Source organism: Phyllostomus hastatus, unplaced genomic scaffold (genome assembly GCF_019186645.2).
Source record: "Phyllostomus hastatus isolate PE091 unplaced genomic scaffold, TTU_PhHast_1.1 phas_contig_468, whole genome shotgun sequence".
NCBI lineage: Eukaryota > Metazoa > Chordata > Mammalia > Chiroptera > Phyllostomidae > Phyllostomus > Phyllostomus hastatus.
In genome coordinates, this window is record NW_025333884.1 from 2,662,682 (window position 1) to 2,689,618 (window position 26,937).

A 26,937-nucleotide genomic window follows, 5' to 3' on the forward strand; every position below is an offset into this window, starting at 1 on the left:
ACATTAAAATAAATAAATGGCCCTGGCTGGTGTGGCTCAGTGGGTCAGGTGTCATCCTGTGAACCAGAGGGTTGCTGGTTCGATCCCCAGTAAGGACTGTGGGCCAGGGTCCCGTTAGGGGGTGTGCAAGAGGCAATAGATCCATGATTCCCTCTCTCCCTCCCTGCCCCTCTCTAAGAATAAATAAAATCTTTAAAAAATAAAAATAGCCCTGGCTGGTGCAGCTCAGTGGACTGAGCACAGGCCTAGGGACCAAAGGGTTGCCGGTTCGATTCCCAGTCAGGGCACACGCCTGGGTTGTGGGCCAGGTCCCCAGTTGGGGAAACGTGAGAAGCACCCACACATTGATGCATCTCTCCCTCTCTTTCTCCTTCCATTCCCCTCTTTACATAAATAAAATCTGTAGAATAAACAAACAAAGTAGCCAGGCTGCTTGAGGAAATCCTGCGGATCACTTGTAAAAGAATCTTTTTAAAGAAAGATGTAATTAGATAGCATCACTATAAATTATATAGGCTGGAAAAGATGAGACTAACTCACTCCCTACCCCAATATATATATATTCCCTATGGTGTGGTCAGGGTGATGGCTAGTGTGTGTGTGGGGGGGGCAATGGATGGGATGGGGCACAAGGGGGCTTGTGAGGGGCTGGGGATGTTTCTCCATCTGGGAGCTGGCTGCACGGATGGGTTGTGAACTCAGCAGACTGCATTTACGGTAAGTGCATTTCTCTGCTGTATGTTAAACACCAATAAAAAGTGAAAGTAAAATGTTTTGCTCAAGGTTACACATACTGAGCTGAGAAATTCCTGATGACTGCATTTGAGCGGTGCCAGCTGGGTCACTCCTACACCACTCAGGTAACTTTTCATTGTTTATCTGGGTGGAGTTGGTTTGGCCTCTGGCAACCCAGAGTGCTTAGATCCTAACCCGTAGCCATCTTTCGTGTTGTAGGCCCACTTCTCTGAAAACATTTCTTGTCCTATTCCAACCTTGTGGGAGTGGTGGAGGCTTCCACGTTTTCCATACGACCCGCGTCCCTGGTCACAATCACTGGCCAGGAGTGTTACTTCACCCAAGTGGAGCCAATCACAGTAGACCATCCGGCGGGTCAAGTTGATTGATCTGCAGATGGGCCAATCACGACCTTTTCCTGAAATCTTTGGCCCTGGGGCCCTAGCCTGGCTGATCTGAGCTTTGCAGCTGCGGGGTGCGTTGGGTGGAGAATGCTGGTCCCGGAGAAAAATGCAGACTCATAGGTAAGAAGGAATGGTGCGAGTGTCCTATTGGCTCTCAAATCCTCGGTTCCGTGGCCCTGAAGCCCAGAGGCACTTACTTGTTTGAATGGAGGCCCAATTGAATTCTCTTTTGGCCTAAGTTAGAGCAAGCTTGGTTTCTGCCACTTGCAGCCAATAAAGACCTCCGAGTAATGGTCCCTCATCCAACACTGTAATCCGCGAACACACTGCCCCCCCACCCCCGCCCTATACACAACGCCTACAGACACACCCAATCTATGACACATTACTTGCACAAACCCGACACTCCACCTCAGTGCACATCTTTATTTGTGGATGATATAAAAGAATAAACTTAAAAAAACACCCCAAACCAAACATCCTAATGGCTCTCCCAAAACAATGTGACCCCCTCCTCCCACCCAGATAAATAGAGACTTCTGTCTGTCAGCCCAGCCTTCCGCCCCTATAACCCTCTCTGCTATAGACATAATCTGGGTATATATTACTCTACTCGGCAATAGACATCTCCCGAAAATAGAACTCCAACCCTGCCACCTGACTCCACCCTGGCCCTGCGTCTCTGGGACCCCCGCCAACCCACTTCAGACCACCCGCCACTGCAGTATGCTGGTGTCCTTGCCCCCTGTGCTCAGGGCCATGCTGTCATCCCACAAGAAGGCCACGTTCGTCACGTGGCTACTGTGTCCGCCGTATTTGTGGCTGAGGGCCTGTGCCGGGGAAAAAAAAGGAAGTGAAAGGTCAGAGCGGGCAATGCCACTCCATGTCTTCCCAAGCTCACCCGCTTCTTTATTGCTTCATAAACCCCTCCTTCTAGAGCCGGGGCAGTGGATCTCATTTCTTCAACAAGCCAATGACATTAAAAAAAAAAAAAAAAAAAAAGCACCGGCTGGTGTGGTTCAGTGGATGAGTGCCTGGGAACTGAAAGGTTGCCGGTTCGATTCCCAGTCAGGGCACATGCCTGGGTTTCCGGCCAGGTCTCCAACTGGGGAAATGTGAGAGGCAACCGATCAATGTATCTCTCACACATTGATGTTTCTTTGCCTCTCTCCCTCCCTTCCCCTCTCTGTAAAAGTAAGTAAATAAAATCTTTTTTAAAAAAGAAACAAATGAGTGTGCACGTCAGGGAGGCTGTTCTGTATGACAAAATGTGACACAAACAAATGCAATGCCTGGAGCTTGATTCAAACACACCAAGTGTAGAAGGCTATTTTGGGGGACAATCAGGGAAATTTGAATTATATACTGGGTATTAAAACACATAAAAATTAACGTTAATTTGTGGAGTTTTTGGATATGTAAGCATTACCTTTATTGTCGAGATACAAGTGTTAATTTGGGGAGCTAAAAGGTCATTTGTAGGTTTTGTTTTAAGTACAACGACAAAAAAGAACAGAAGAGAAAGAAAAAAGAAGTGTGCCAAATTTGGTCATAGTTGATCACCAGTGATAAGGACAGGAGAGATCACAGCACTCTTTGATCTGGCTTTATGTATGCAAATTTTGTAATGAATTGTTAAAACGAGTTTCACCTCTGTAGAACCAGAGACTGGTAAAATTAACGCCCAGTTTTACAGTGGACACAGGTTATCTGCTGGTGGTCTGTGGATGAGCTGAATACACTCATCAGTGTTTTTAGAAAAATAGTTGCTGATATTTACAAATCGAAGGAATTCACATTAAAATTTGATTTCCAGCCTCTCTCAAGACCTTGCAAGTCTGGCCCTGGGGCTGTGGCTCAGTGGAGTGAGTGCTGGCCTGCGAACTGAAGGATCGCAGGTTCGATTCCTAGTCAGAGCATTTGCCTGGATTCAGGGCCAGGTCTCCAGTTAGGGGCATTTGAGAGGCAATGATTGATGTTTCTTTCACATATTGATGTTTCTCTCCCTCTCTTTCTCCTTCTCTGTCTCTCTAAAAAGCACTAGAATCTTAAAAAAACCCAAAACCTTGCAAGTCTGGCTACACTGAACCAGCTTCCCACTGGAAGTGGGGTGTAATAGGCCTCAGCCTCTCCCCAAACCTCATTCAATTATTCTCCCTCCATGTCTGACCCTGTGGCCTTGGACTTTGTGCCCCTTGTCCTACTAGAGAATCACAGATGCTGCAGATCCAAAGACCTTCGACCTGTAGCTACTTGGAACCACCTGCCACTTAGAATGGCAGCTCTGTGAGGTCAGTGACCCCATCTGGCTTGTTTCACTGCTGCATCCTCTGTTCACAGGCACAGAACAGGTGCTCAGTGAATACTGAGTTAATAAGGATAAAAGAATCAAATATCTCAGTCCTGGCTGGTGTGGGTTAGTGGATTGAGTGCAGGCCTCCAAACCAAAGGGTTTGCTGGTTTGGTTCCCAGTCAGGGCACATGCCTGGGTTGCAAGCCAGGTCCCCAACAGAGGATGCTCAAGAGACAACCACACATTGATGTTTCTTTCCCTCTCTTTCTCCTTCTCCCCCCTCTCTCTAAAAATAAATAAATAAAGTCTTAACCCCCCCCCCTCCAAGATCTCAGATTTGCAGATGCTCAGAGATTTGGCACTTCAGACTCTGAAATTCAACCTTCAGGTAAAGGCCCTTGGATCAAGCCCATTACCCTCCTTGCACAGATGGGGAAATGGAAGCCCAGAGCTTGCCCCCATTGCTGCTTATGACGTCCACCCTGCCAGCCCCCTCCCCCTGGAGGGACTCACTCGAGGCTGACAGCAGGGGTAGCTAAACAGGTGGACTTTGCCAAAGTCATCAGCTGAAGCCAGCAACTTCCCATCGTGGGAGCGGGCCACGGCGTTGATGTCAGTGCCATCCGCTCCCTCAGACCAGATGCCTGTAGGCAAGATGGGAGGTGGTAGTGGTGAGATGTTAGCGACCCCCAAAGAAGAACAGGCCCGGGCCCCCGCCTGCTGCCTTCCTCTCACCCAGCCTGGCTCTAGCCAGTGACGGGAGTCAGCACCTTTTATAAATGCGTATCACACCTTGTGCCCCACTGCTCAAAGCCCTTTGTGGCTCCCTGGTGGCCTCAGGAGAAAGCCCAGGCTTTTCACTATGATACCCCTAAGCCCTGCCTGGCCTGGTCCCCTCACTGCTCCAGCCTCAGCCTAATTGTTGCTCTCCTGGAATTCTGCAATGATTTAGCTTTCTTGCATTTCTTCAAATGCCGTGCTCTTGTCACCTCTGGGCTTCTGTACATGCCATCATTCCCTTTGCCGAGAGACGTTTTTACCACCCTGGAATATATCTCATCCTCCAGCTTGGATGTCCCTTCCTCCAGGAAGCCCAACCTGAATCCCTTTCCAGGCTGAGGCCAGACACCACCTGTGGGCTTCCTTGTCCCTGCTCGGTCTACTTTGGGTTGTCCAGGGACAGGTCTCTCTCCCCCACCAAAATATAGGTGCCATGGTAGCAAGGCTGGGGCCACTGTAGTCACCAGTGTCCCAGCCCTGACCAGCCCAGGGCTGGGCACAGAGGCGCTCAGGAAATACGTGTTGACTGCATGAATGCCTGAGTAGAGGACTGGCTGGGGCATGGGCAGTATCATTCTCTCTGGACCAGGTGCCACCACCATCGGGTCTTATTTCATTTGAGTTCCAGAGACCTCAGCAGTCACCTCATCCCGCCCTTTCCTCACACGCAAACACTGCCCACGAGTGTAAAAGAGCGAGTCTCCCTTTCTGCAGGTAACCAACGGGAAGAGACTGAAAACCGCGAGACAGGGGTGTTTCTTGGAGCTTCAGTGTTTAGCAGGAACTTCCCCATTCCAGAACTCACCAAACACCCCGAACCCGAGGACACAAGTAGCCGTGGCCCAGTCCATGTTCCTCACGGCATCTGCACTGGTGATCTGCTTGCAAGTGGTCGGGTCCCCTGGGGTGGAGAGTGGGGGAGGGGTGCAGAGCTGAAAGAACTATTGACTTAATACCTCCACTTCACAGAGGACGGACACTGAGGTCCGAGACAGCAGGTGAAGGTCCCAGGGCTTATTCCCTCTCTCTGCACTGGCCAGTAGGGGCTGGATTCTAGGTTCTGATACCTCAAGACCTGAGCAAGGCCTTCTGCTTAGAAACCAGAAAGGGGAGGACTTGGTGAAAAGTGGGGTCTACCAGAGAGGAAATCAGAAGCTAGGAACACAACCAATCAGAACGGCCAATAAATACAGCAGCCCAGGGGGAGAGATTTGAAGAAGCCGGTGCCCCCCTCCCTTCCCAGAACTCAGGGAAGGCTATGCAGGCCACAGCATGCAAGCAAGAACTCACAGTACAGAATCTCATAGTCCCCAGAGTTGGTGACAAAGCAGCTGCTGTCCGTGGCCCAATCCAGGTGGGTGATAAAACTGGAGTGGCCCTGCCAGAAGGGAAGAGGTGGAGTTAGAGCCAGAGAGGGCGGGATTAGAGAAGGAAGGATGGTGGGCAAAATACAGAGGTACAGCGAGAACACAAAGGGGCTGAAGAAAGATACACAGGGCTTGGGAGAGTAGAGGCGGGGCCAGACTACCATGGGCGGGGCTAGACAAAAAGGGCTTAAAACACAAGGGGAGTTTAGAACATGTGGGCGGAGCTAGACACAGGAATGGGCTTCGAAAGCAACGGGCTGCTGGGCTACACAGAGGGTGCTTAGAACGTGAGGGGCGGGGCTACGAGGGGCAGGCTTCGAATACAGGGGCAGGGCTACACAAAGGGGCGGGCTTAAAACACAGGGTGGGGTAAATGTGTGGGCGGGGCTAAGACTCCAGGTGATCAGGGTAGAGAGTCTGGTGGATGTTGAAGCTGTGCTCCCTTGAGGTAGAAAATTGGTTAATTCTACACCCCCAGCAGGGGTGGCGGCACGGGCTGGGGCCACTGCCCACTCACCGAGCACTTGCCCAGGCGGCTGACCTTGCGGCCGCCCTGGTCCACCGTGTACACGTACACCAAGTTGTCGTGGGAGCCCACGGCCAGGTACGCCCCGTCTGGGGGAGGGGGAGGGGGCTATGAGGAGGCACCCAGGCTCCGCCCCCTCCTCTCTCAGATTCAGCCCCCCACTGTCCCAGACTCCTCAGCAGTCCCAAGCTCCATCCCCACCACACAGGCTGCACTCCCCCGCCCCCCACAGTAACTCTGAGCCTCAGCTCCCAGGTCCCACCTGGGGAGAAGCTGACCACTGAGATCTGTTCATTGCCATCTGTATGGATAGCCACCAGGTCATGAGTCTCCGTGTCCAGTAGCAGCCATCTTTAAGGAAGAGGCATGGGAGGGGAAGAGGAACGGTGAGCTGATCAGACAGGAGGGAGCAATCTGGGGGCTGAGGGAGGGGCTCTGGAAGAAATTTGGGGGAGGCTGACTCCAGAAGAATGTTGGGCTATCAAGTCTTGGTAAACAGTTGGTACCTCATTAATGTCCTCTGTGGGTTCAGGGGCAGTAGGGAATAAGGGTGAGGGGGTCAAGGGACAGTTTAGGGGAGGGGAGAGCAGAGAAGCCCTCCCCAAATGCCCAGTTCAGCTTTACCTGCCAGTCACTGTGCCCACAGCAAGCACAGAGCCGCTGGGGTGGAAGCCGGCAGAGCGGGCGGGGTCCTGGAGAGAGAAGAGCAAGGTTCAGAGCAGGGTTGCCCATCCATCTGGCCATCCCCCTGCCTCAGAGCCAACTCTCAGGCAGGCAGGAGGCTCTCCCTCCACTCTGCTGCCCTCCTGGAATCCACTGCCTCACACACGCTGGAAACCATTCTACCTTCCTTAACAAGCAGCTCAGACACAGAACATCCCTCCTGTCACTGCGGATTCTGGATTCTCTTTTACTCCTGTACTACATTCCCACAGCTTCACTCATCCAACATGATTTACTTAAGAAATTTTCTAGAATAAGACTATTGGGACAAAAGGTATTTATATAGAGAGTTTTGATATACTGCCCTGGCTGGTGTGGCTCAGTGGATTGAGTGTCAGCCTGTGAACCAAAGGGTTACCGGTTCAATTCCTAGTCAGGGCACATGTCTGGGTTGCAGGGCAGGTCCCCAGTAGGGGGCATGTCACAGGCAACCACACATTGATGTTTCTCTCCCTCTCTTCCTCCCTCCCTTCTATTCTCTTTAAAAATAAATAAATAAATAAATAAATAAATAAATATCATTTAAGAAAAGAGTTTTGATATATAATACCAGTTTACTTTCCATAAAAGTACACTGACTTATAGTAAATTCCCCTGTTTCTAGGATTGTTATAAGCCCTTAGTCTGGTCAGTTGGGAAGTAATATGGCCCATGGAATGCACTCAGTAAGGGTCAGCTATAATTATAATTCCACTGTGATGATGGGTGAGTGATTTGACCTTTCTGAGCCTGTCTGTTATCTCTGTGGAGCTCGAGGGGGTGAAGTTAAAAAGATGATGTGTGTGCAGTGCTAAGCCAGTTTCTCCAGGCACAGTCAACAGACGCCCTGAATTGGAACAACTAGGGGGAGTACATTCCAAACTGCAGATTTGTGGTCCCCAATTCAGACTCCCTGAATCAATATTCTGTGGCTGGGACTTGGAATTCTGTGTTTTTAACAATTTCCACGTGACTTGGATGCCCTGCAAGCTGGAGAACTGCTGTATTCAGCATGGGGCCTGCCATATAGTAGCTGCTCAGTTAGGCAGCTGGGATGAGGATTATTATACACGCCCTAAAAATTTCCAGGGCACACCATCCCAGATTCATAGAAGTGCAAAGGGCATCGAGTGTTCCAGGATCAGAGGTAACCCTGGATGCCTGGAGCACAGCCTTAAAGGGTGGCATGGGGGATATAAAGGCATTGACCTTCCAGGGCCCCATACTGCACATGCAGGGGAGCTTAAAAACTGCACTGCCCAGAATCCCTTGCAGCTATGGTGCTGCTGTGGTTTGGGTCCGATAATAGGTGGCACTTTTGTGGGTTCCAGTAGGCAGAAGGCAGAAGCCCCGCTCTTACCACTTCCACTGACCAGTGGGTGGTGAAAGCAAAGATGTTTGCAATGCCAGTGAGTAGTCACCAGCTTTGAAAGGCAAGGGCACAGAGTATCCATTTTTGGCCAGTGCTAATGTAGCCACAGTTGGGTCACTATAGGAGAGGGGTGTCAAACTCATTGTCACCAGGGGCTATATTAGCCTCACTGTTGCCTTCAAAAGGCCGAATGTCATTTTAGGACTGTATAAATGTAACTGCTCCTTAACAATTCAGCGAGAGCTCAGCGCTGCTGCCGGGGAGAAACAAGGTGCCAGGCCGGATAAAACAAGGTGGAAAGCCGGATTTGGCCCGCGGGCCTTGTGTTTGCCACCTGTGCTCTAGGACAACAGATTGACAGAACCTTTGGCAGTGACAGAGATTTGTACTTTCCAACATGGTAGCCACTAGCCACATGTTTGAAATGTAGCTAGTGTCACCCAAAAATGAATTTTTAATACTATGTACATTTCAAAGTTAATTTAAGTTTGAATAGCCACATGTGTTGGACAGTGTAGCTCTGCAGCCCACGCTTGCAGTGACCACAGCTTCCTGGCTCCCAGACTGCAGCCCCCGTGATGACGTTTTCCTGAACTCAGTGGTTCCTCACTCCCCACCCTCCTGGCAGGGGCAGCAGCTCCCCCTGGGGGTCAGCTCTGCGGGGTTGTTCTGGGCGTCCTTCCTGCTGAAGATCCTCCCCTCCAGCCCTTCCTGGCAAGTTTTTAAGGGTTTGGGTTTGTAAGGAAGTACCAAATCCCCTCAGCTCAGACAGCCCGAGTGTGGTTTCCGCCTAACGCACTGACACAAGCACTTCGGTTAGAACGACATGCGAGGCCCCCGTGCCCTTACCTCGATGGCCCTGCTCCAGACAGGCTGGTGGGACTCCACGCTCCACAGATGCACCAGCTTATCCTGCCCACACGTCACAAACTGAGCCCGGCTGGGGTGTGCGGCCAGGCCCCACAGCTCTTCCACGTGGCCCTGGCAGAAACAGGAGACGGCAGGTTGGAAACCGCAAATCCTGGGCCTTTCTGTGCAAGCCCGATGCCACAAGGAAGTGCTGGACCAGCCCAGCAACATGCCTGCCCGCAGGTAACCCAGGGATACCATTTTTCCAGTGGGTCCAAAGGAGGCTGTGATAGGGCAGACCCTGCCCAGTGTGTGGCTTGAGGCAAATGTGTCCCCCTCTCTGCTTTCCAGTTTCCGCGGTGGGAGACAAGAGCATGGTGGGTAGGAGCTGGGCTCTGGGAGTCAGCTGCCACCCAGAAGGCTGTGGGGTCCCATGGACTTGGCCTGGTGGGTCTGACTTCAGCTCTCTCTTACAGTCACCTGGGCAGGGCATTTCTCCTTGGAGCCTCGGTTTGATCCTCTGTGAAATGGGGCCAATCATAGCATTGGTATGCTCACCGAAACCACGGGCGGGAGGAGTATGAGGCTAGTACAAAGGACTTACAGAGTGTGGAGGTGGCTACTGTTATTATTTACAACACAGACTCTTAGCATATTGTTAATTAATATTAGTCACATTGACCAGTAATGTAACTGTAATAACTGGTATCAGTATAATAATGCTAATAACTAATCTAATTAATAATGTAGTCAATCATATAAAATATTGATAATATTATCAGAGGTCTCCAAGGTCTCTTCTGGGGACACCTAGAAAATCCCTCTGGCCCTTGTTTTTCTTCGCCTCCTTCCTCTGGGAACTGGAGCCAGAGTCGGGGGGAGGGTCTCAATGCAGTAGCATGGACTCCAGCGAGCCTGTCGAGGGAAAACCGCCCGGAGGGGTGGAGGAAGGGGGCCGCTGAACAAGGAGCAATCTGGACAAGACTCGGAGTATTGACTCGGTGCCAGTGCCAGGTACCAACCGTTCTCGGTGCTGTTTATGAATGGACTCACAAAATCAGCACAAAACCCCGTGAGGTCGGCCCTGTTGTCCTCCCGTTCCACAGAGGCACAGAGAGGTTGCTCACTTACTTCCTGTCACACAGCTAGTGAGCGACAGGGCTATTAGGTCCCAGAGCATCGCCCTCCAGAGTTCATATTCCTCACGACCACACCACACCACCTTGTAGAAGGTGGGACTGTTAAGCAGGTGGGGGTCAGGTTTTGGCACACCAGGAGGGAGGAGTGGTCATTTGAGCTGCAAGGAGAAAAAGAGGCTGACTCCAGAGGGTCCTCCCAGATCCCTGAACCTGTAGACCTGGGAGGTACATGGCCCAAGGTGTGTGACAACCTGCCATGCATGGCACTTCCAACAGAAAAGGACACCTCCCAGATAAGAAGAGGAGGGGCAGCACAAGGGGAGCGGGGTCCTGGGGATCTTCTGCCATGCTAGCAGTTCTGCTCTCGATTATTGGATCGTGGGGAGTTCTGGGAGGGGCCCCAGGTCAGGGGAGGGGTTATGGAGCAGAAGCAGGTGAAGGGACGGTAAGTGGTGTCTCCCAGGCCAGAGGAAAAGGGATTGGGCAGGGAGGTGAGGAAAAACCAGAAAGGGAGCAGATGGTGGGGCAGGGAGGTGGGCAGGTGCAGAAGAGAGCTCACCTGGACGAGTAGCGAGAAGCCCGTGTGGACAGAGCCCTGCAGGATGGAGTTGCGGGTGGTCCCCACATACAGCATGTCCCCCCGGCCCTCAGCCACGGTGCGCACGGGGCCAAAGTCCTCAGGAACCTGGCGGGCAAAAGCGGAGGGGGCAGGCAGGTGAGTGCAGGACACACACAGGGGTGGGGCTGGGACGGACAGGTGCGGAGAGGAGGGTCTAGCAGTAGGAGCCTGAGTCGGGTGAGGTGGCTTCTCACCTCCACCTCCTGCAGCTTGCTGTAGTCGGAGCCCCAGAGGACCACCCGCCGATCTCGTCCGCCTCCGGACACCAGCGTCCCGTCCCGCAGGGCGCAGAGCCCAAACACGCCGCCATCATGGGCGCCGGCCACCACGTGTGTGATGCGGTTGCCACCTTCGGGAAGGCTGGGGTCAGCATGGGGACGCTTCCCCTGTACTGACCCCTGAAAGCACCTCACTCTCAACACTATATCCAGCCATTCACCCACCTCGCCTTCTTCCACCCCTCCGTCCACCCACTCGTCTGTTCAAACACCCTGCCATCCAGCCGATGAGCCCTCTGAACCAACGTCTTCCTAACCACCCGCTCACCACCCGCTCACCCGTCTACTGGTCTGTCCTCAGCCACTCACATACCCGTCCATCCTTACTTCCCGCCATCCTTCCATCATCAGTCAGTCCACCTCTCATCCATTCATCCACCCTGTTTCACCCAAGTACCCATTCACAATCAGTCCGTCCTTCCAGCCAGACCTCCACCCGGTGCCATCTACCCATTCGCCCTTCTATCCACTCATCTGTCGATCTAACCATCTATTTATTCATTCGTTAACCCATTTAATCAACAATATTTAACTAACATTTACTCCGGGCCCAGCCACTGGTTAGGACAATCAACTCATTTATTCATTCAGTAATCAACCCACTTTGTAGAACAATCCACTCTTCATAACATACTGATCGACTGGCTGAGATAACCATCCATTCGTTCATTCGTTCATTCATTCATCACTTTATAGCTTCACTGCCTGGCAAAGACCTATTTATTCATTAACATAGTTGTCCATTATGGGGACAACCATTCATTTTTAGTTATCTGTTCAGCAAATCATTCAGTATCAATGAGAACAGAGCATTAATGTACTCAAGTCTTCCCTTCACTTACTCGTTCTTTCATTCATTGACTAGAACAACACCTTCATTCCCTCACTCCCTGTTCATTCATTCACTGCTCTGGAAAAAACCACCTCTCCATCTACCCATCTGCGTACCCACAGCTGGGTAACCCATTCATTTACAGCTCCAACTTGACCCCTAACGTGGGATTGGCCGAGGACAAGGGTGGGGAACAAATAAGGATTTCGTGGAGGCGGGATGTTGGAGCAGAGCCTTGATGGGGGTGTTGGAGTTGAGTAAGCGAGGATTTCGCCTGTTTTACCAGACACTCCACACAAGCAGAGTCAGAGGAAGGAAACACAGCCGAAGCGGGTTAGGGAGGACCGGGCTGGGGACCAAACGGGTGGGGCGCACTGACCTTTCCCCCAGACGTAGAGGTTCCCCCCAGAGTCCCCGGTGACCACATCGCCACCCTCCAAAAAGGTCACACACAGTATGTACTTCGGTTTCTCGTGTTTCTAAGACAGGGGAAACGGGGAAGGTGTCAGGAGGCCACTGAGACCGGGCGGCCTCCCAGAGCTCAGGCACCGTCCAGGAAAGCGGTCCGGGGCACTCCCTCTGTGCTTTCGCCTGAGGCCCTGCGCATGGCGCACCCCCAGCCCCAGCCCACCGGCCTGGAATGCTCACCTTGCCGAGAGTTTCTGACCATGTCTCCTTCCCCGGACCCACTTCCTGCTCACTCTCCCTTCCCTGACTTCTGTTCCCCTCTGTCCCTGGTTTCCCCGCTCTCTTCCCCTTGGATTCTCCTCTCTGACCCTGACCCTCATTTCTCCCCCTCCCTCCATCCTCATCTCTGCCTCCAGGGCCCTCCCCAGCCCCGTCCCACCCTCTTCTCAGCATCTCTTTCATCTCCGGGGTCTCTCTTTTTGGGGTGAAGCCCCAACTCCCACCAAAGGCAGGGAGCCCTGTCAGAAGAGCCCCAGGATCTTCTCTCCGAGGCCCTCTGCTTCACACTCGGTGTCTCTGGCTGCACGTTTCTCTCCGCCAGCCAGTCTCTCTCTGTGTCTGCCCATAACATCCACACCCGCAGCGCACACTTACTGAACATGAACTATCTGCTAGGAGCTGCTAAACTCTTCACCCCACCGAATCCTCACACCATGGGAGTCAAGGGGGACCATCCTCACAGTATGGATGAGGAAACCGAGGCCCTGGGGACCCTCTGGAGTGTCCTGCTGTCTGCCTGGGTGTCCCTGCCTGCCCTTCCACCGGCTCTCACCTCAAAGAGGCCCTGCCGCTTGCTCAGACTGCCCCCTTCCAGGCTCCAGAAGTAGATGTGGGATTTCCCGCAGGTGATGAGCGCAGTGGGGTCCGTCGGGTGGAAGGTGGCCACCAGCACAGCCTCGTTGGAGCACTTCGGGGAGTGCGGAGATCTGAATGAGGTCCTCCCCGCCACCGGGGCCACCACACCCACCCCACGCAGGACTGCCCTAGACAGCTGTGTGGGCTGTGCACCACACACACAAGCTGTCTTTTTCTTATCCCAGCAAACAGAAGTGCAGGAGGCAGGGCCCACCAGCGAAGCATCATTGTGTCTTCATTGACATAACAGCAAGACACTTGCACAGCCCTGTTCTGCATCTGTGCTAAGCACTCGATGTTTAACCCCACAGCTCCAGAGGAGGAAGGGCTCCTTAGTGTCCGCCCCGCCCCCCACTCTGAGTTACAGATAGAGAAGTCAGGCTCAGAGAGGTAAAGCTGCTGGCCTAAGGCCACACAGCCAGGTAAGCGTCACGGTCAGAGTCAGCTCACATGCGTCTGACTCCAGAGCTCAGCCTTTCAACCATTTCTCCTTCCTCAAACCACGGGCTCCAATCCAGAACCCAGGTCTCCTTCCTCGAGCCCAGAAAGGGGTGTGTGACCTCGGGTAAGTTCTCGCCTCGGGTAACTCATCAGCAAAACAGGCCTCTGCCCAGGGATGGAGTCAAGGTCAGTCCTGGACATCGCAGGGCTGTACAGTGAGCAGCCAACCCTCCTGTAGCGCCCAGTCCACCCACCCCATATTCCAACTTCAAAGCTGAAGCCCTATAAGGAAGATGCTCCCATTATCCTCATTTTACAGAAGCAACTGAGGCTCTGAGAGGGTAAGCCCAAAGTCACACAGCCAGCAAATGGCAAAGCCAGGACTTGAACGTGAGTCTACCTGACACCAGACTCCAAACCACTGAGATCCTGCCAGTCCCACTGGGGCACCCTAAGGACACCCACGGGATGAGAGCGGGGACCCACCTTGCTGTCTACCACCTTGGCCTCCTTGGCCCAGTCCCACACGGAGAGCATGTGATCATTGGATTCGTCCACTGCGCAGAGCAGGTTGCCGCCATTCTAGGAGACAGGGGCCAGAGGGTCAGGGTCCACCCCCCAACACTTTGCCTGCTGGGGCATTTGCCACTCAGGCCTGTTTTCAGATCCTCAAGGGCTCTGGCCCATGGCACAGGAAATGCATGAAAATCCACTCCCCATCTGGCGGCCATGCACACGTTTAAAAGACTTTCATAATTTTCCTTCTGGAATGCCTGATCCCTGAGAAGTCAACGTAATGTCCCCTCAGTCACAGTTCTCAGCAGTCATCACACAGCCCGGCGCTCCTCCTGAGACTAGCTAATCTCCATTTTCTTGTGGAGCGACTTTAATGTCTACCAAATTAACCAATTAATAAAGCTGGTAAAGTGTCTTTTTGTACCTTTAGTTAAGCACAGATTGATTCTGCTTTTGCAGGGTTTTCACACACATACATACACACACTTTGGCAACAAAACAGCTTTTTTCCTCCCAGTCCAGGACTTCTTAATTACCTGTGGGAGGACCGGTTGTTTTCCATTCCCCAATCCATTGCAGACCAACACTTTGGTAATGATAAAAATGTAAAATATGGTTTAAAAAACACCCACTGTAGTTGGATGTGTGGAAATGTCAAATAGCTCTCCAAATTCCTAAAGGCTTACTCGCAATTCCTTCACTTATCTCGCCCAGTCCTACCGATGCCCATCTAGGTACCATGAGCCCCACCGCCCTGGACACTGGGCTGAACACGCCCAAAGGATAAAGACACTTGGAGCACTAATGGATCTACAAGGGGTCCCTGAGGACTTGCGGGTCCCCCTCACAAAGGCTAACAGAGCAGGCCTGTGATGTCACAGAGACGGGTGCCCTGCACGGAGCCTGGGCATGGCCTATACCTGTGATGTCACAATAAGGGCGTGGCCCCATCTTGGAAGGGGTGGGTAGGAAGGCACTGTGCTGGTTCCTGATTCTGGAGGTGAGAGTCGGAGCAAGACTTACCGATTTGGAGAAGCCCACACAGCACACAGCTCTGTCAAACACCCCCAGGCCCAGCACGTGTAAGGTGGAGAGGGAAACTGAGTCCCAGATGCGCACGTGGGGTGGCAGTGGCTACAGGACAGGGAGAGGCCTGTTACCTGGGGGGCCAAGCTGCCTGCAGCCCTCCCAAGACCCAGCTCCAGTGTCCTGGTCCTGCCCTTTTGCTCTGTTTGTTACCTTCCCTTCCTTAGTGGTGCCAGCCACCTGTCCAGTGGCAATGGTGACCATATCAGGGTGGACAGCCAGGCTGAGGAGAGAGAGGACAGATGGACAGGGCTCAGTGGGAGCGAGGGGACCCAGGACCCCTCCTACAGCATGGCACAGTCACGATGGCTGGTTATCCATTCCACAAGTTGGTTGACTGAGTTAGTCCGTAAACAGTTATTTCGTCTTTTGGCAGTAAAGCAGTTCCCAGAAGGTACCCCAGCTCAGAAGCAACACTTAGGCCTGGGGTCTCTAATTGAAGTGCCCCCAGGCCTGTACCACAAATGGCCAGGAGAGGGCACTCACTTCAGGGGCTGCCACCACGTGGTCCCACACACTGTGGGACTCTCTGAGGTACCAGCTAGAAGTTTTCAAAAGAAGTGAAAAATCCAGGCATTTGAGTGAATTCACTGACGTCTAAAATATGAACAATACACATTTGCCCCTCTGAATTCAGCCTGCAGGCCAGTGAAGGCCTGGCCCCACCCACCCCCCATCCTGTACTACGCGGGACCTCACCTCACTCCAGGCTCCCTCCCAGGCCTCACCATTTAATGTCATCGTTGTGCCCCAGGTAGTGCCGCTGCCTCTGTTCCTCCACGCTGTACAACACGGCCACAGAGGCCACGAAGTACACGATCTCCCCTGTGGGCAGCAGGTAAAGGTTGGCGCGGCAGTCTCGGCCGCGGTAGCCGTAGCTGGAGACGCCCAGGGCTGGTTAAGGAGCCTGTGCGGCCTTGCCCGAGCTGACCAACTACAGAACTCAACAAGGCACCTGGAGCTAGGTGTTCTTGCCTTCAAGCTTACCCCTGTGGGGGCCCGAGTGACGGTGTGCCCCCAAAATTGTGTCCACCAAAATATGAACCCCCAGCACCTGTGAATGTGACCTTAACTGGAAAAGGAGATTAATAATTGAGGATCTTAAAATGAGGTCATCTGGATTATCACAGTGAGCCCCAAATCCTATGACAAGTGTCCTTATAGCACACAGAGAGAAGACTCAGACCCAGGGGTGGAAAAGGCCGCGTGAAGTAAGAGATCGGAGCCCTGGCCAGGTGGCTCAATTGGTTAGAGCATCATCCCAGTACACCAAAAGGCTGAGGGTTTAATTCCCGGTGAAGGCACATACCCAGGTTGCGGGTTCAGTCCCTGGTTGGGGCACATGTAGGAGGCAATTGATCGATATTTCTCCCTCATATCAATGTTTCTCTTTCTCTCTCTCCCTCTCCCTGTCTCTAAAATTAATGAAAACATATCTGTGGGTGAGGATTTTAAAAGAGAGAGAGATTGGAGTGTTGTAGCTACAAGCAAAAGACCTCTCAGGGTTGTCACAGCCACCAGCAGCGAGGAGACAGACACAGAGCAAATTCTCCCCAGAGCCTCAGGAAAAAGCATGGGCCTGCTGACTCCTTGATGTGGGATTTGCCTCCAGAACCGTGCGAGATTTTTTCTGTTGGTTTCAGCCACCAAGTTTGCCGTAATTTATTACTGCAGCCCTGGGAAGCTAATACAACCTCCGGCCCACTCCTCTGCCCCAGAGGGATGCCGTTAAAGCCATTAACGCTAACTCTGCTCACATCCCTCCTCTTCTCAGAAGCTTCCCAAGGGTGCCATCTCACTCGGAGTCCAAATCCTTATGAAAGCCCAAGCACGAGGACTGCCTGACCCATTGATCTGGCCCCTGCCTCCTCATCCCCCTCATACCTACTCAGCTCCAGGGGCAGGAGCTGCCTCCCTGTTCGAACCTCAGGGGCTCTGTACCTGCTGTTCTAGCCCCGGGGTACTCCTCCCCGTCATCTCGCCATGGCTCCCTCACTTCCCGCAGCTCTCCGCTCCACAGTCAGCTCCTCGGGGAGGCCTTCCGGCCCACGCTGTTCGAAACTGCACACTCATGCCTTCTCACTTCTGCTGTCGCCTTCCCCCTTCCTGTCTGCAGTCTTCGTATCAGCGTCCCATGTGCTACCTAACTGGTCTCTCTCCTCCGCCAGCATCTATTGCACGAGCTCAGGGCTGTTTTTCCCGTGTGTTCACTGCAGTCTCCCCCGTGCCCAGATCAGGGCCTGATACACAGCTGACACACCAGGGCGGGCAAAAGTAGGTTAGTAATAATAATTAAAATATAACAATTAGTTAATAAATAATAATACAAGAATAAACTGTGTTTTGCATACTCACAACTATAAATCTACTTTTGCCCACCCCTGTACAAATATCTGCTGAAGGAATGACTGACGGCCCCCTGTCCAGAACTTTCTTTGGCTCCCCAGTCCTCCTTGGGAAAGCCCAAGCTCTTCCTTCTGGCCTCTTGGCCCTTCCCCGGCTCCACTGCTCTCCGTTTTTGGAATTCCTCAAAATGCCGAAATCAGTGCCACCACCCCAGGCCTTGGCACTAAGTTTCCCTTTGCCTATAGTTCATTTTTCTTTAAAGATTTTTATTTATTTTCAGAGAAAAGGAGGAAGAGAGGGAAAGAAACATCAATGTGTGATTGCCCCTCACACACCCCCTACTGGGGTCCTGGCCCACAACCCAGGCATGTGTCCTGACTGGGAATTGAACCAGCAACCCTTTGGTTCGCAGGCTGGCGCTCAGTCCATTGAGCCACACCAGCCAGGGCCCTTTACCTAGTACATTTTACTTGCTACCCTTCTTAGCTATCTCCTCCTCAGCTCTGCCCTCGGGCTTACCGCCTGTACTGGGCTTACCCCACTTAGTAATGATCTGGTTTACCTGTTAGGTGTCCCTACTCCCCCATGAGTCTGAGTTCCAGGGCTGTTTTGTTCACTTCTGTAACTCCTCCTCTGAGAAGCCCTCCCTGACCCCCAGACTGGGGCAGCTGCCCTCTCCAGGTTCCCCCAGGCCAGCTTTGCCCATTCTGAGTTGTCACTGTCAAGGAGTCTGTCCCCTCACTGGACTGTGAGCCCAGCAGGGCAGGCAGACACTGTCATAGTGACTACCGGGTCCCTAGAAAATGTTCAGAAGAGACTTACTGAATGAATGTCAACATGGGTATGCCAGCCCCACAGAAGCTGCCCCACACTACAGTTGCTTCTGAGAGGGGAAATGAGACCCATACTACCCTCTGCCGTCTCAGTTGCCTCTCCTCTGACGCTATCTAGTCCACCCAGGCATGAAAGCTTGGTATTCCTTGATTCCTTTATTTCTGGCTGCCTCAAGGACACTCTGGGCTCCAATATCCCCGCCCCCTCTGGAGCAGAAACCCAGGCCAAGAGAAGACAAGCACTGGGTCCCAAGGACGCCGATCCCAAGACCCCACGGGCTTTTGGGAAAAACTTTGGGATCTAGAGTCAGTTCTTGACTCAGATCTGCTCTGACTCCCTAGGACAGGGCTCAGTCCCCTCTCTCCGCCTCGGTTTCTTCATCTGGGAAATGGGGGTAATAATTCCTGACCTGCAGGCCTCAGAGTTCTCAGAGGCCACTGGTTATAAAAATGCATTCTCAATTCTACAGAAGAGAAGGATCGTATTATTCAACATATTTACACATCAAAGAACTTAGAATGGTGCCTGGCATATAGTAAGTGCTCAATAATGATTGGTTATTTTATGAATCCCTGGTTATGGGGTACATATTAGTGCTGAGCACCTCTACACATTGTTTCACAGCCCTGTGGATCCAAGGTCATGAAACCCATTTTTCAGAGGAAGCAACTGAAGCACAGAGAAGCAAGGTGACTTGTCCAAGGTCACACAGGCAGCCAGAGGCTAGTCTGGGGTTTTAACCCATTTCTGCCGGGCTCCAAAGACAAGATCCTTAACCATCACCAATTTCTTCTGTTTCTCAAGTAGGCCAAGCTCACTCTGGCCACAGAGCCCTTGTACCTGCTGAGGCCTCTGTTTGGAACATTCTAGTTCTTCCTATGCTAGCTCCTAATTGTTCCAGTCACAGCCCAAATGCCCCCTCCTCAGAGAAACCCAGTTACTCCCCTCACATGAGCTCAGGTTACTGTATTCCCAGCATTTACTGCTAGCTGAAATCATCTTGTTTATCTAACCAGCAGCTTCTGTGTTATATCATCAGCAAATGTTTGCTGGTGTCCCCACCAGCTTTAAAAGGTGGATTCCGTGAACCAGCTTGCAAACAGAAGAGTCTGACATATGGAAGGCACCCAGCAAACATTTGCTGCTTTAATGACTCATAAAAGGTCATTTCAGTTAACCAGCCTTCCTGTGCTCTCTCCTGACTCCAGGGTCATCCCGACCCCTCCTGCCACAGGGGTCTGGGAAGTCCCATCTCCAGGACAAAGATGCTTCCATGTGCCAGAGTCTCACACCAGAAGGACTTTTGCCACCTCCTGGCTGGGGGATGGGGTGTGGGGGTGGGAGGTAGGGATTAAAGCAAAAGGATACACCCAGTCCAGCTTGAGTCTGCAGGAAGGCAGCTCCGAGCGCGTGTCCAGGCTGTAGGTGGGCGCCAGCTCGTCCGGGATCAGCATGGGCACCGGCCGGCCCCTCAGGAACATTTTCACAGAGCCCTCCTCTGCTATGACAACCCCAGAGGTCAGACGCTGACACCGGCCCCCATCCCTACTTCCTCTCCCATCCAGGCTTTACTCTAAACAAAAATAAGTGGGGAAACAGACCAGAGGGGCAAAAGCCTAGCAGCAGGTTCCCCTGACCTTTGGCTCCTGGACTCTCATCCCAGCAAGCCCCCAACCAAGCCCCTCCCCCTCTCCCACTTACCCATGCTGAAGATAACTTCTTTGGTTTTGCTGTCAGGACAGAACAAGGGGGAGAGAAAGGACCCTAATTAGAGGGGCAGGTCTGAAAAGAGGAGACACCACTCCTCCACCCTGCCGCTCCCCCGGAGGTCTCTGATGAACAAGGGGGGCCGCGTAAGGAGCGGAGCACTGCCTCTCTGCAGGCCGTGTGCTTTGCTCGGTTGATCTTGCAGAGCCTAAGACACAGGCCCAGAGAGGCAGTGATCGCCAAAGATCACACAGCACGAGGTGGCGGGGACGAGATCCTGGAAGAGGGGAGTCACCAGGGACCCCCCTCCCTCCTAAACAGCACGACTTTCCCAACGCTCCCCACCCCCACTCCCACGGCGCCCCAAACTTCAAGCAGTAGGGAAAGCAGTGAAGGTTTAAGGAAAGGGGCGTGTCCCCATGTTCCCTTCTTCGGCAAAAAGGGATGATGCTCGCGGGCCTGGGTCCCTGGCAATGGGGTAGACCTGGGATCCAGGCCTCGGGAGTGCAGATAGGAGGGGGTCTGCGAGGGTCTCACCCAGCTCCAAAGCTACTCATGGCGGCGGCTGGCGGAGTTTCGGGACCGGGGGTGGAGCCGTGACCGGCCCCGCCGCTTCCGGCCCTGGGAGGTGCCCGCGCCGCCGCGCCCTGCCCCGCCCTCCGCGGCTGACCCGGGGAACTGGCGGGTCACACTGGGTCTCAGGTCCCGGGCTGTGGGGTCCTGATACCGGGCTCTTTTACGGAAGTAGGGGAGAGTGTTGTTTGAGAACAGGCGCTCGGGGGCGTGTCTGCCTGAATTCACACCCCAGCCCTGCCACTTCCTGGCATTGTGTTGCCCAGCCTCTGCCTCAATTTCCTTGTTTTCAAAATAGGCATAATTAAGAGTTCCTAATTTCCAGGGTAGTTGCGAGGATTAAATTGTTTAACTCATGTAAAGCCTGGAGTAGTGCCTGTACAGGGCTATGTACGTGTTTGCTATTATTTGAATGGGGTTGAAATGTGTAGATTTTAACCATGGTCCTTCCTTAACTCTGGCTCCTAGACTCTGGCCACGCCCACTACGTCACGGACTCCGCCCGGTTATCGGTATGGCTCCGCCTCTGGGAGTTGGCCACACCTAACATTCGATCATACCCACTTGACAGATCCTGATGCTGAGTTGACTGTCAGCTGTACCAATTGACTGCTCCCCCCGACCATCCTCCCTGCCTAAGGTCCTGGCCCGCATTCTGACTACGATCACTGACACGTGATCCCTCCTTCTCCTAAGCTTAGATCTCACCCACCTACGGCCACGCCCATTTCTGCCTGGCCCCTCCCGGTTCCTCGTGTCTGGCACGCCCCCACATGGCCGCAGCTCCCGGTGACCCCTGCCCCAGGTTCTGCTTCAGTCCAGGTTAATATTCTGGCCACGCCCTCAAATTCCAATCACGTTCTCCCTCTGAATACCTGCTTCCCTGCAGAAACTTCCTGAGGCTTCTGCCCTTGGTCCCATCTCTGAGACTCAAGGGGAACTTTCCTTTACAATAATTAGCTATGCCCACAAAGCTGGCTCCTCAGTGACCTCTCCTCTGGCTCACCCACGAGACCCTGACTATCCACGCCTCCTTTATTCTAATTCAGACTCTTAAGGCCTTGACCACGCCCCTTAATGTTAGCTCTGCCTTTTGGCTTCCGGCCACTTAGACCAAACTATCTCAAGATTGGTCCCTCCAAACTTCCGGGACTCTCCCCGTATTCTGAACTAGATGACCTCGCTCTAAGTTACCACCTCGTGCCCCGGGCATCACCGTAAATTCCCCATCGCTTTCGATGCTTATCCGAGGTCTTGGCCCCACGGAGTCTGTGCCATGACTCCGCCTCCCACACTTACCCTTCCTTTTTGGCGCTACAATTGCTGCTAGAGGATGTGGTGCGGCTGCGGGGATCCTCGCGGCGCACCGAGGCGAGGCGCTCTGGTGACAAGTAGCGGCGGGAGCTGCTGAAGAGAGATCATGCCGTTAGGAGCGGAGCCTGCAAGGCCAGCAGGCGACTGAAGGGGACGAGAACCTCTCGGCACCTTTCACTGCTGGAATTCGGGCACAAGAGTCCGTCCGTCTCCATACAAACTGTCTCTGTTTCCCACAAGGTCTTGGAGAAAGCTGGGGATCCCAGCCTCAGTGCCTTACCTGCGCCCGGAGTTTGCCTCCTTCTTGGGGGAGGATGGGGAGGTGGCATAGCCGCCCACGCGTCGCGGGGGCCCTGAGCCATTGAGGGGCGTTCTAGTGGGAAGGCCTTTCAAGAGCTGACACACTAGAGAGAGAGAGAAATGGGGTTAGAGAACAGAAGCAGGTGAGTGACGCCCGAGCCCCGGCCCCTCCCCATCCCATCCCCTCCAGTCTAGCGAAGATACCCGAGGCTGTGGTGCCTAGACGCGGAGGTGCCCGGCCCTTGGGGGTGCCCCGCGCGCGCAGCGCAGCGCCCTGCTCTTCGCATGCCCGTAGGCGTCGCAGCGCGTCCGCCAGCGCCGCCTTTAGGACCGCCAGCTCGTCTTCCTGCAGCTGCAGCCGCTGCTCCAGCGCCGACACGCGGTCGTCCACCTCCATGCCGCTCGTGCCCGACAAATTGTCATCTAGAACGCGGGGGAGAGCTGGCTGTAGGGACCACCAGGAACTCCAGAGCCTGAGTAGTCCCTCCAGCCTTCCCGCGGCTAAGCCGGGGGCAGCCACGCCCCTTCCTCTCCCACAACCTGGGGCTGGGGACGCTTGGAGATGGGCCAAGAAGAAGCGGGCTCCGAGGGGGAAGGAAATCCCCCGCGGCTCTCCTCCTTGCCTTCACACTGGTCTCTGCTCAGCACGCTGGAGGTGTGACCTTAGGGAAGTCCCTTCCTCTCTTCTAAGAGTCTTAGAATCAAGAGCCTCACGACTCTAGTTTTAAGATTCTATGACTAAGATGCTAAGTATTTATGAGTGATATCAACATTGTAAAGACATCAACTTATTCCTAGTGACACGAACATTTTAGAATTGATCTCTGATGACTCTCAATACTTATCGCGGGTACTATAAGTTCCCTCTCTGTTTCTAAGATTTTTTTCCAAGCCAAAAAGGCCATGCCTGATCCCTCCTCTTCCCATTCCCTCCCCGCCAACGGTTCGACCCTAGAGCCTGCTGCAAGGGCAGAGTTTCTGCGGCCCCTGGCGGCAGACAGGAGGGTTGCAGGTAGCGCATCGCAGACCCAGGAGACCAAAGAAGGAAGATGCGGGGATCAGACACACAAACTCTCTTCTTCGGTCGAAGCTTCTCTCCTCTCTTCTCTTTCTTTATTTCGCTTCTGTACCCCATGCCCCCGATGCGTCTCTCCCTCTCCTTCCAGCCCCTGGACGCAACCAAATAACTCCTCCATTGCCCCTCCCTCCCATTTCCCCGAAATGGGGGCGGGTGGGGGGAGCGGAGGACAGAGGTGGTTCTCCCTTTCCCCTTCTTTCCCCAGACCGCTCATACCAAGACTCATTGCTGGCAACAATCGAGGAAGCCCTGGCTCCCGGCCGGGTGGATTTAAAGGTGGTAGCATTAACAGGGACAGGGCGTGGAGGTCGCACCGGCCATCCCGCAGCAGTAGGCGGCCCCGCCCGTCCGCTGGGCTCCGCAGTGCAGCCTTGGGTCCCACCCCTCCCTCCCGCGCTGCCCAATCGCTGGCCGGGCCTCGCCCGCCCTGCCGGCCCCCTCCCCCCACCCAGAGCCTCTGGTCCTGTGCCTGGACCTGCAGAGGAAGGTGGGGGCCTCCCAAGGTCGGAGGGAGATAGCTGTCGGAGCTTGGAACTCAAGAGGAGAGAATCTCGGGGTCCGCTGGCATCACATGTACAAAGGAGTGAAACTAAGGACGAAGGTTTGAAAGAATGTGCAGAAACTCTCCAAGGATCACAAGCCAATAGGTGAGGGGCAGGAGGGCCCAATCACAACGTTGTGTCCCCTCTCTTACCTGCCATTAATAATACTACCAAAAACATGAGATCTGCTAGAGTGGGCTTCCATGTGGCAGGCACAGTTCAAGCAAACGCTTCATAGCATGTTTCATTTTCATGGTACCTAACGCTCCCGGCAATCTAGTCGCTGTACTGTTACACCCATTTTAAGAGAAGGGGGGAGGAAGGGGACTGAGGCCTAGAGCGCTGAAGTTACTTGAACATGGACACACAGCCTTTCAGCAGCAGAAAACGTACCAGACCCAGGCCTAGGCACCCTGCCTCTCAGAGGGTAGAGAAGGACAAAAACGAACAAGCACGCTGGTCCTCTGCCGTCCAGTGGTCCCTGCTGCTGGGGTGTGTGAGCCTCTAAACAGGGAGAGGGTCACTTTTTAGGGCCTGCTGAGTGGAATGGAAGAGGCTTCACGTTGGCCCTTCAGCCCCCACCCAGATAGGCCAGCAGTATTCTAGGGCCTTGGCCTGCACCCTCCCCCGCACCCGCCCCCGCCACCACCATGACTCAAGTCCTGATCTCTCCAGACCATTCCCCTACTTTTACCCAGAGACCAGCACCCACTTCCCATGTCTCCTCCCATCTCCCCTCTCCTCTGCCTCCAGCTGCCCTCATCTGGGCCTGCCTTCCACCATGGTCCTCCTGGTGTCACACTCATTTGTCTAGGGAGAAGTGCGTCCTGATGGATGGGAGGGGCGGGGCCTAAGGATTTGGCGGGGGGGGGGGGGGAGCAGAGGCAAAGTCCTCCCATCTCTACGCGTCCCACACCCAGTCCTCAAGCCAACACCAAATCCCACCGTCCCCCTAATCTGTCTGTCCTTCTGCCAGGGAGAAGGGGGAAGGGTCCCAAAGGATTGAGAAGGGGTTGGAGGACAGACTTCCAGACCTCCAGGCCTTCTACTCTTCAACACCCCTGGGGAGAGGAGGAGGATGGAAGCGGGTGGGGGACTGGGATCAGAGCTTTGGGGACCAGGGACCTTGCTCTGGGGTCAGGGTCCTTCTGGGGGAGAAACGGAGATCTTCAGCAAGGGGCGAGGATGGGGACTTGGAAGCAGGAGGTGGGGGCAGGAGGAGATGGGTCGGAAGTGTGAAGGGGTCTCACCGTTGCAGTACTGAAGCAGCGAGGACGTGTCGTAGAGGCCACAGAAGGCCGGGCCACGCTCCGCCATCGCCCCGCCACAGCCACCGCCGGCACCCCCGGCCCCAGCCCGGGCCCGGTCCCCCCCCCAGGCCCTGCCTCCCGTTGCCATAGCAACACCCTCCGTTCCAGCATCCCCAGCTCAGCCCGCCTGGCATCAGGCGGCCGGCGCCGGGCCTGGCACCGGGGTCATCTCTCAGAATGCTCGAAAGGGGGGAGTAGGGACACCCCCTGCAAGGCGCCCCCCCACCCCGACACAGTCCTCGGGCCGGGATTGGTCGGGCTGAGATTCCCCGGTACAGTGTGATCCCGCCCACAATCACCGCGAATTCTCTCTAGACCCCCACCTTGCCTGTTCAGGACCAATGAGAGCCTGTCGCGCAGGCCCCTCCGCCAATAGGCACACAGAAAGATTGGAAGGGGCAGGGCCCTCCCTGCTTTGCAGCCTTAAGCTTAGCCCCGACTCCGAGAGGAAGAGGAGGAGGAAGACACTCCCAAATCCCCAAAACGTTCTCCCCAATATTTTATTGGATTTTCCGAAAGCCCCCTTGCAAGACTAGAACTCGACCCTAGTATCTTAAATCCATCCAGAAATCCACTAGCTCCGCCCTGGAACTCTTATTCTAGCTCAGTTCCTAGAGCCCTTGTTTATTAGATCTAGACCCGCCCCCAGGGGTCTTAACTCCACCCCCAAGATCCTGGGGGAGACAGCATTCTATTCCCACCCCCAGAGCCTCTGGCACCGACCCTTAAGCAACCGGGGGCTGAAACACTTCCCCCAGAGCCCTTAATCCGGCCTTCTTGCAGGATTACCTCAGTCCACGGAGCTTCGGCCCCTCCCGAAAGTCTGTTTCTCCGTCCACTTTCATATCAGCCGCCGCTTAGTTCCTCCCCTGAAGCCCGCATCTCCCACAACTTCATTATCCAGTCCGGGTTTTGACACAGGTCCAGCTCTGACGCCAGGCCGGCTGGTGGTGTCAGTCGCAGCCAGCTCCGAAGTTGAGGGGAGAGGGGTGGGCAGAACACCTGACACTGGATCTCAAGAATAATGGACCGTATTCCCCAACTGAGGGTTAGCACCTAGACATGACCCATGTTTTGCAGGGAGGGGAGGAGAGCCCAAAGTGGGACTGGATTTGCCCCTGGAAACGCAGGCAGACCCAGAGAGCACAGGGCCTTGGAACCAGATTGATCCGGGTTTTATTCCTGATTCTACCACTTTCTCCTTGTGACTTTAGAGTCAGTTTCCCAGTCTGGAAAGCAGGAGGTCTTATCCACCTACTTCTTTCATTCATTTAAAAATGTTGACTGAGTGCCTACCTTGTGCCAAGCTCTGTCCTAGGTCCTGGAATTTCAGTAGTAACCAAGTCTCCTGGATCTTTCAGTCTGTGGAGGAGGTAAGCCACCATACTCGAAACAAACAATAATAGCTAACATTTATTGAGCATCTACTATGTGCCAAGCACTCAGTTATCTTCCCCACGAGCTTTATTTTCTTTTATTAAAAAAAAATCAAAATGAAGCCTTGACTGGCGTAGCTCAGTGGATTGAGTGCAGGCTGCGAACCAAAGTGTCGCAGGTTTGATTCCCAGTCAGGGCACATGCCTGGGTTGCAGGCCACGGCCCCCAGCACCCACACATTGATGTTTCTCTCTCTCTCTCTCTCTCTGTTTCTCTCTCTCTTTCTCCTTCCCT

General features: G+C 53.9%; 1 protein-coding gene across 4 annotated transcripts; it reads right to left on the minus strand.

The window, feature by feature from the left end:
• Positions 1-1,528: 1,528 nt before the first annotated feature.
• Positions 1,529-25,348, minus strand: EML2 (EMAP like 2). 4 transcript variants are annotated; one of them, XM_045845124.1, is made up of 22 exons: positions 25,207-25,347; positions 22,541-22,759; positions 22,317-22,440; positions 22,022-22,129; positions 20,144-20,172; positions 19,811-19,943; positions 15,991-16,140; positions 15,416-15,485; positions 15,200-15,310; positions 14,147-14,242; positions 13,137-13,271; positions 12,276-12,375; positions 10,981-11,135; positions 10,727-10,852; positions 9,029-9,160; positions 6,730-6,797; positions 6,368-6,456; positions 6,097-6,194; positions 5,503-5,590; positions 5,018-5,113; positions 3,946-4,076; positions 1,529-1,969 (listed from the first exon to the last, which is right to left on the minus strand). In XM_045845124.1, exons 1-22 carry the CDS (start codon positions 25,271-25,273, stop codon positions 1,844-1,846), a joined length of 2,451 nt encoding a protein of 816 aa, XP_045701080.1. In that variant the 5' UTR covers positions 25,274-25,347; the 3' UTR covers positions 1,529-1,843. The 4 variants fall into 4 exon arrangements, 3 of the variants coding, with proteins under 3 accessions (XP_045701080.1, XP_045701081.1, XP_045701083.1); XR_006786450.1 differs by lacking the exons at positions 1,529-1,969; positions 6,097-6,194 and having other exon boundaries at positions 4,031-4,076; positions 25,207-25,348; XM_045845125.1 differs by lacking the exons at positions 22,022-22,129; positions 22,317-22,440; positions 22,541-22,759; positions 25,207-25,347 and adding an exon at positions 20,687-20,832.
• Between the last annotated feature and the right edge of the window lie 1,589 nt (positions 25,349-26,937).

Coding starts and splice junctions, on each gene's coding strand:
- EML2 (XM_045845124.1), bottom strand. CDS start 25,273: ATGGCGGAGCGTGGCCCGGCCTTCTGTGGCCTCTACGACACGTCCTCG. Junction 12,376..13,136: donor AGCGGCAGGGCCTCTTTGAG/GTGAGAGCCGGT, acceptor CCCCTGTCTTAG/AAACACGAGAAACCGAAGTA. Junction 5,591..6,096: donor GCCGCCTGGGCAAGTGCTCG/GTGAGTGGGCAG, acceptor CCCTTCTGGCAG/GGCCACTCCAGTTTTATCAC.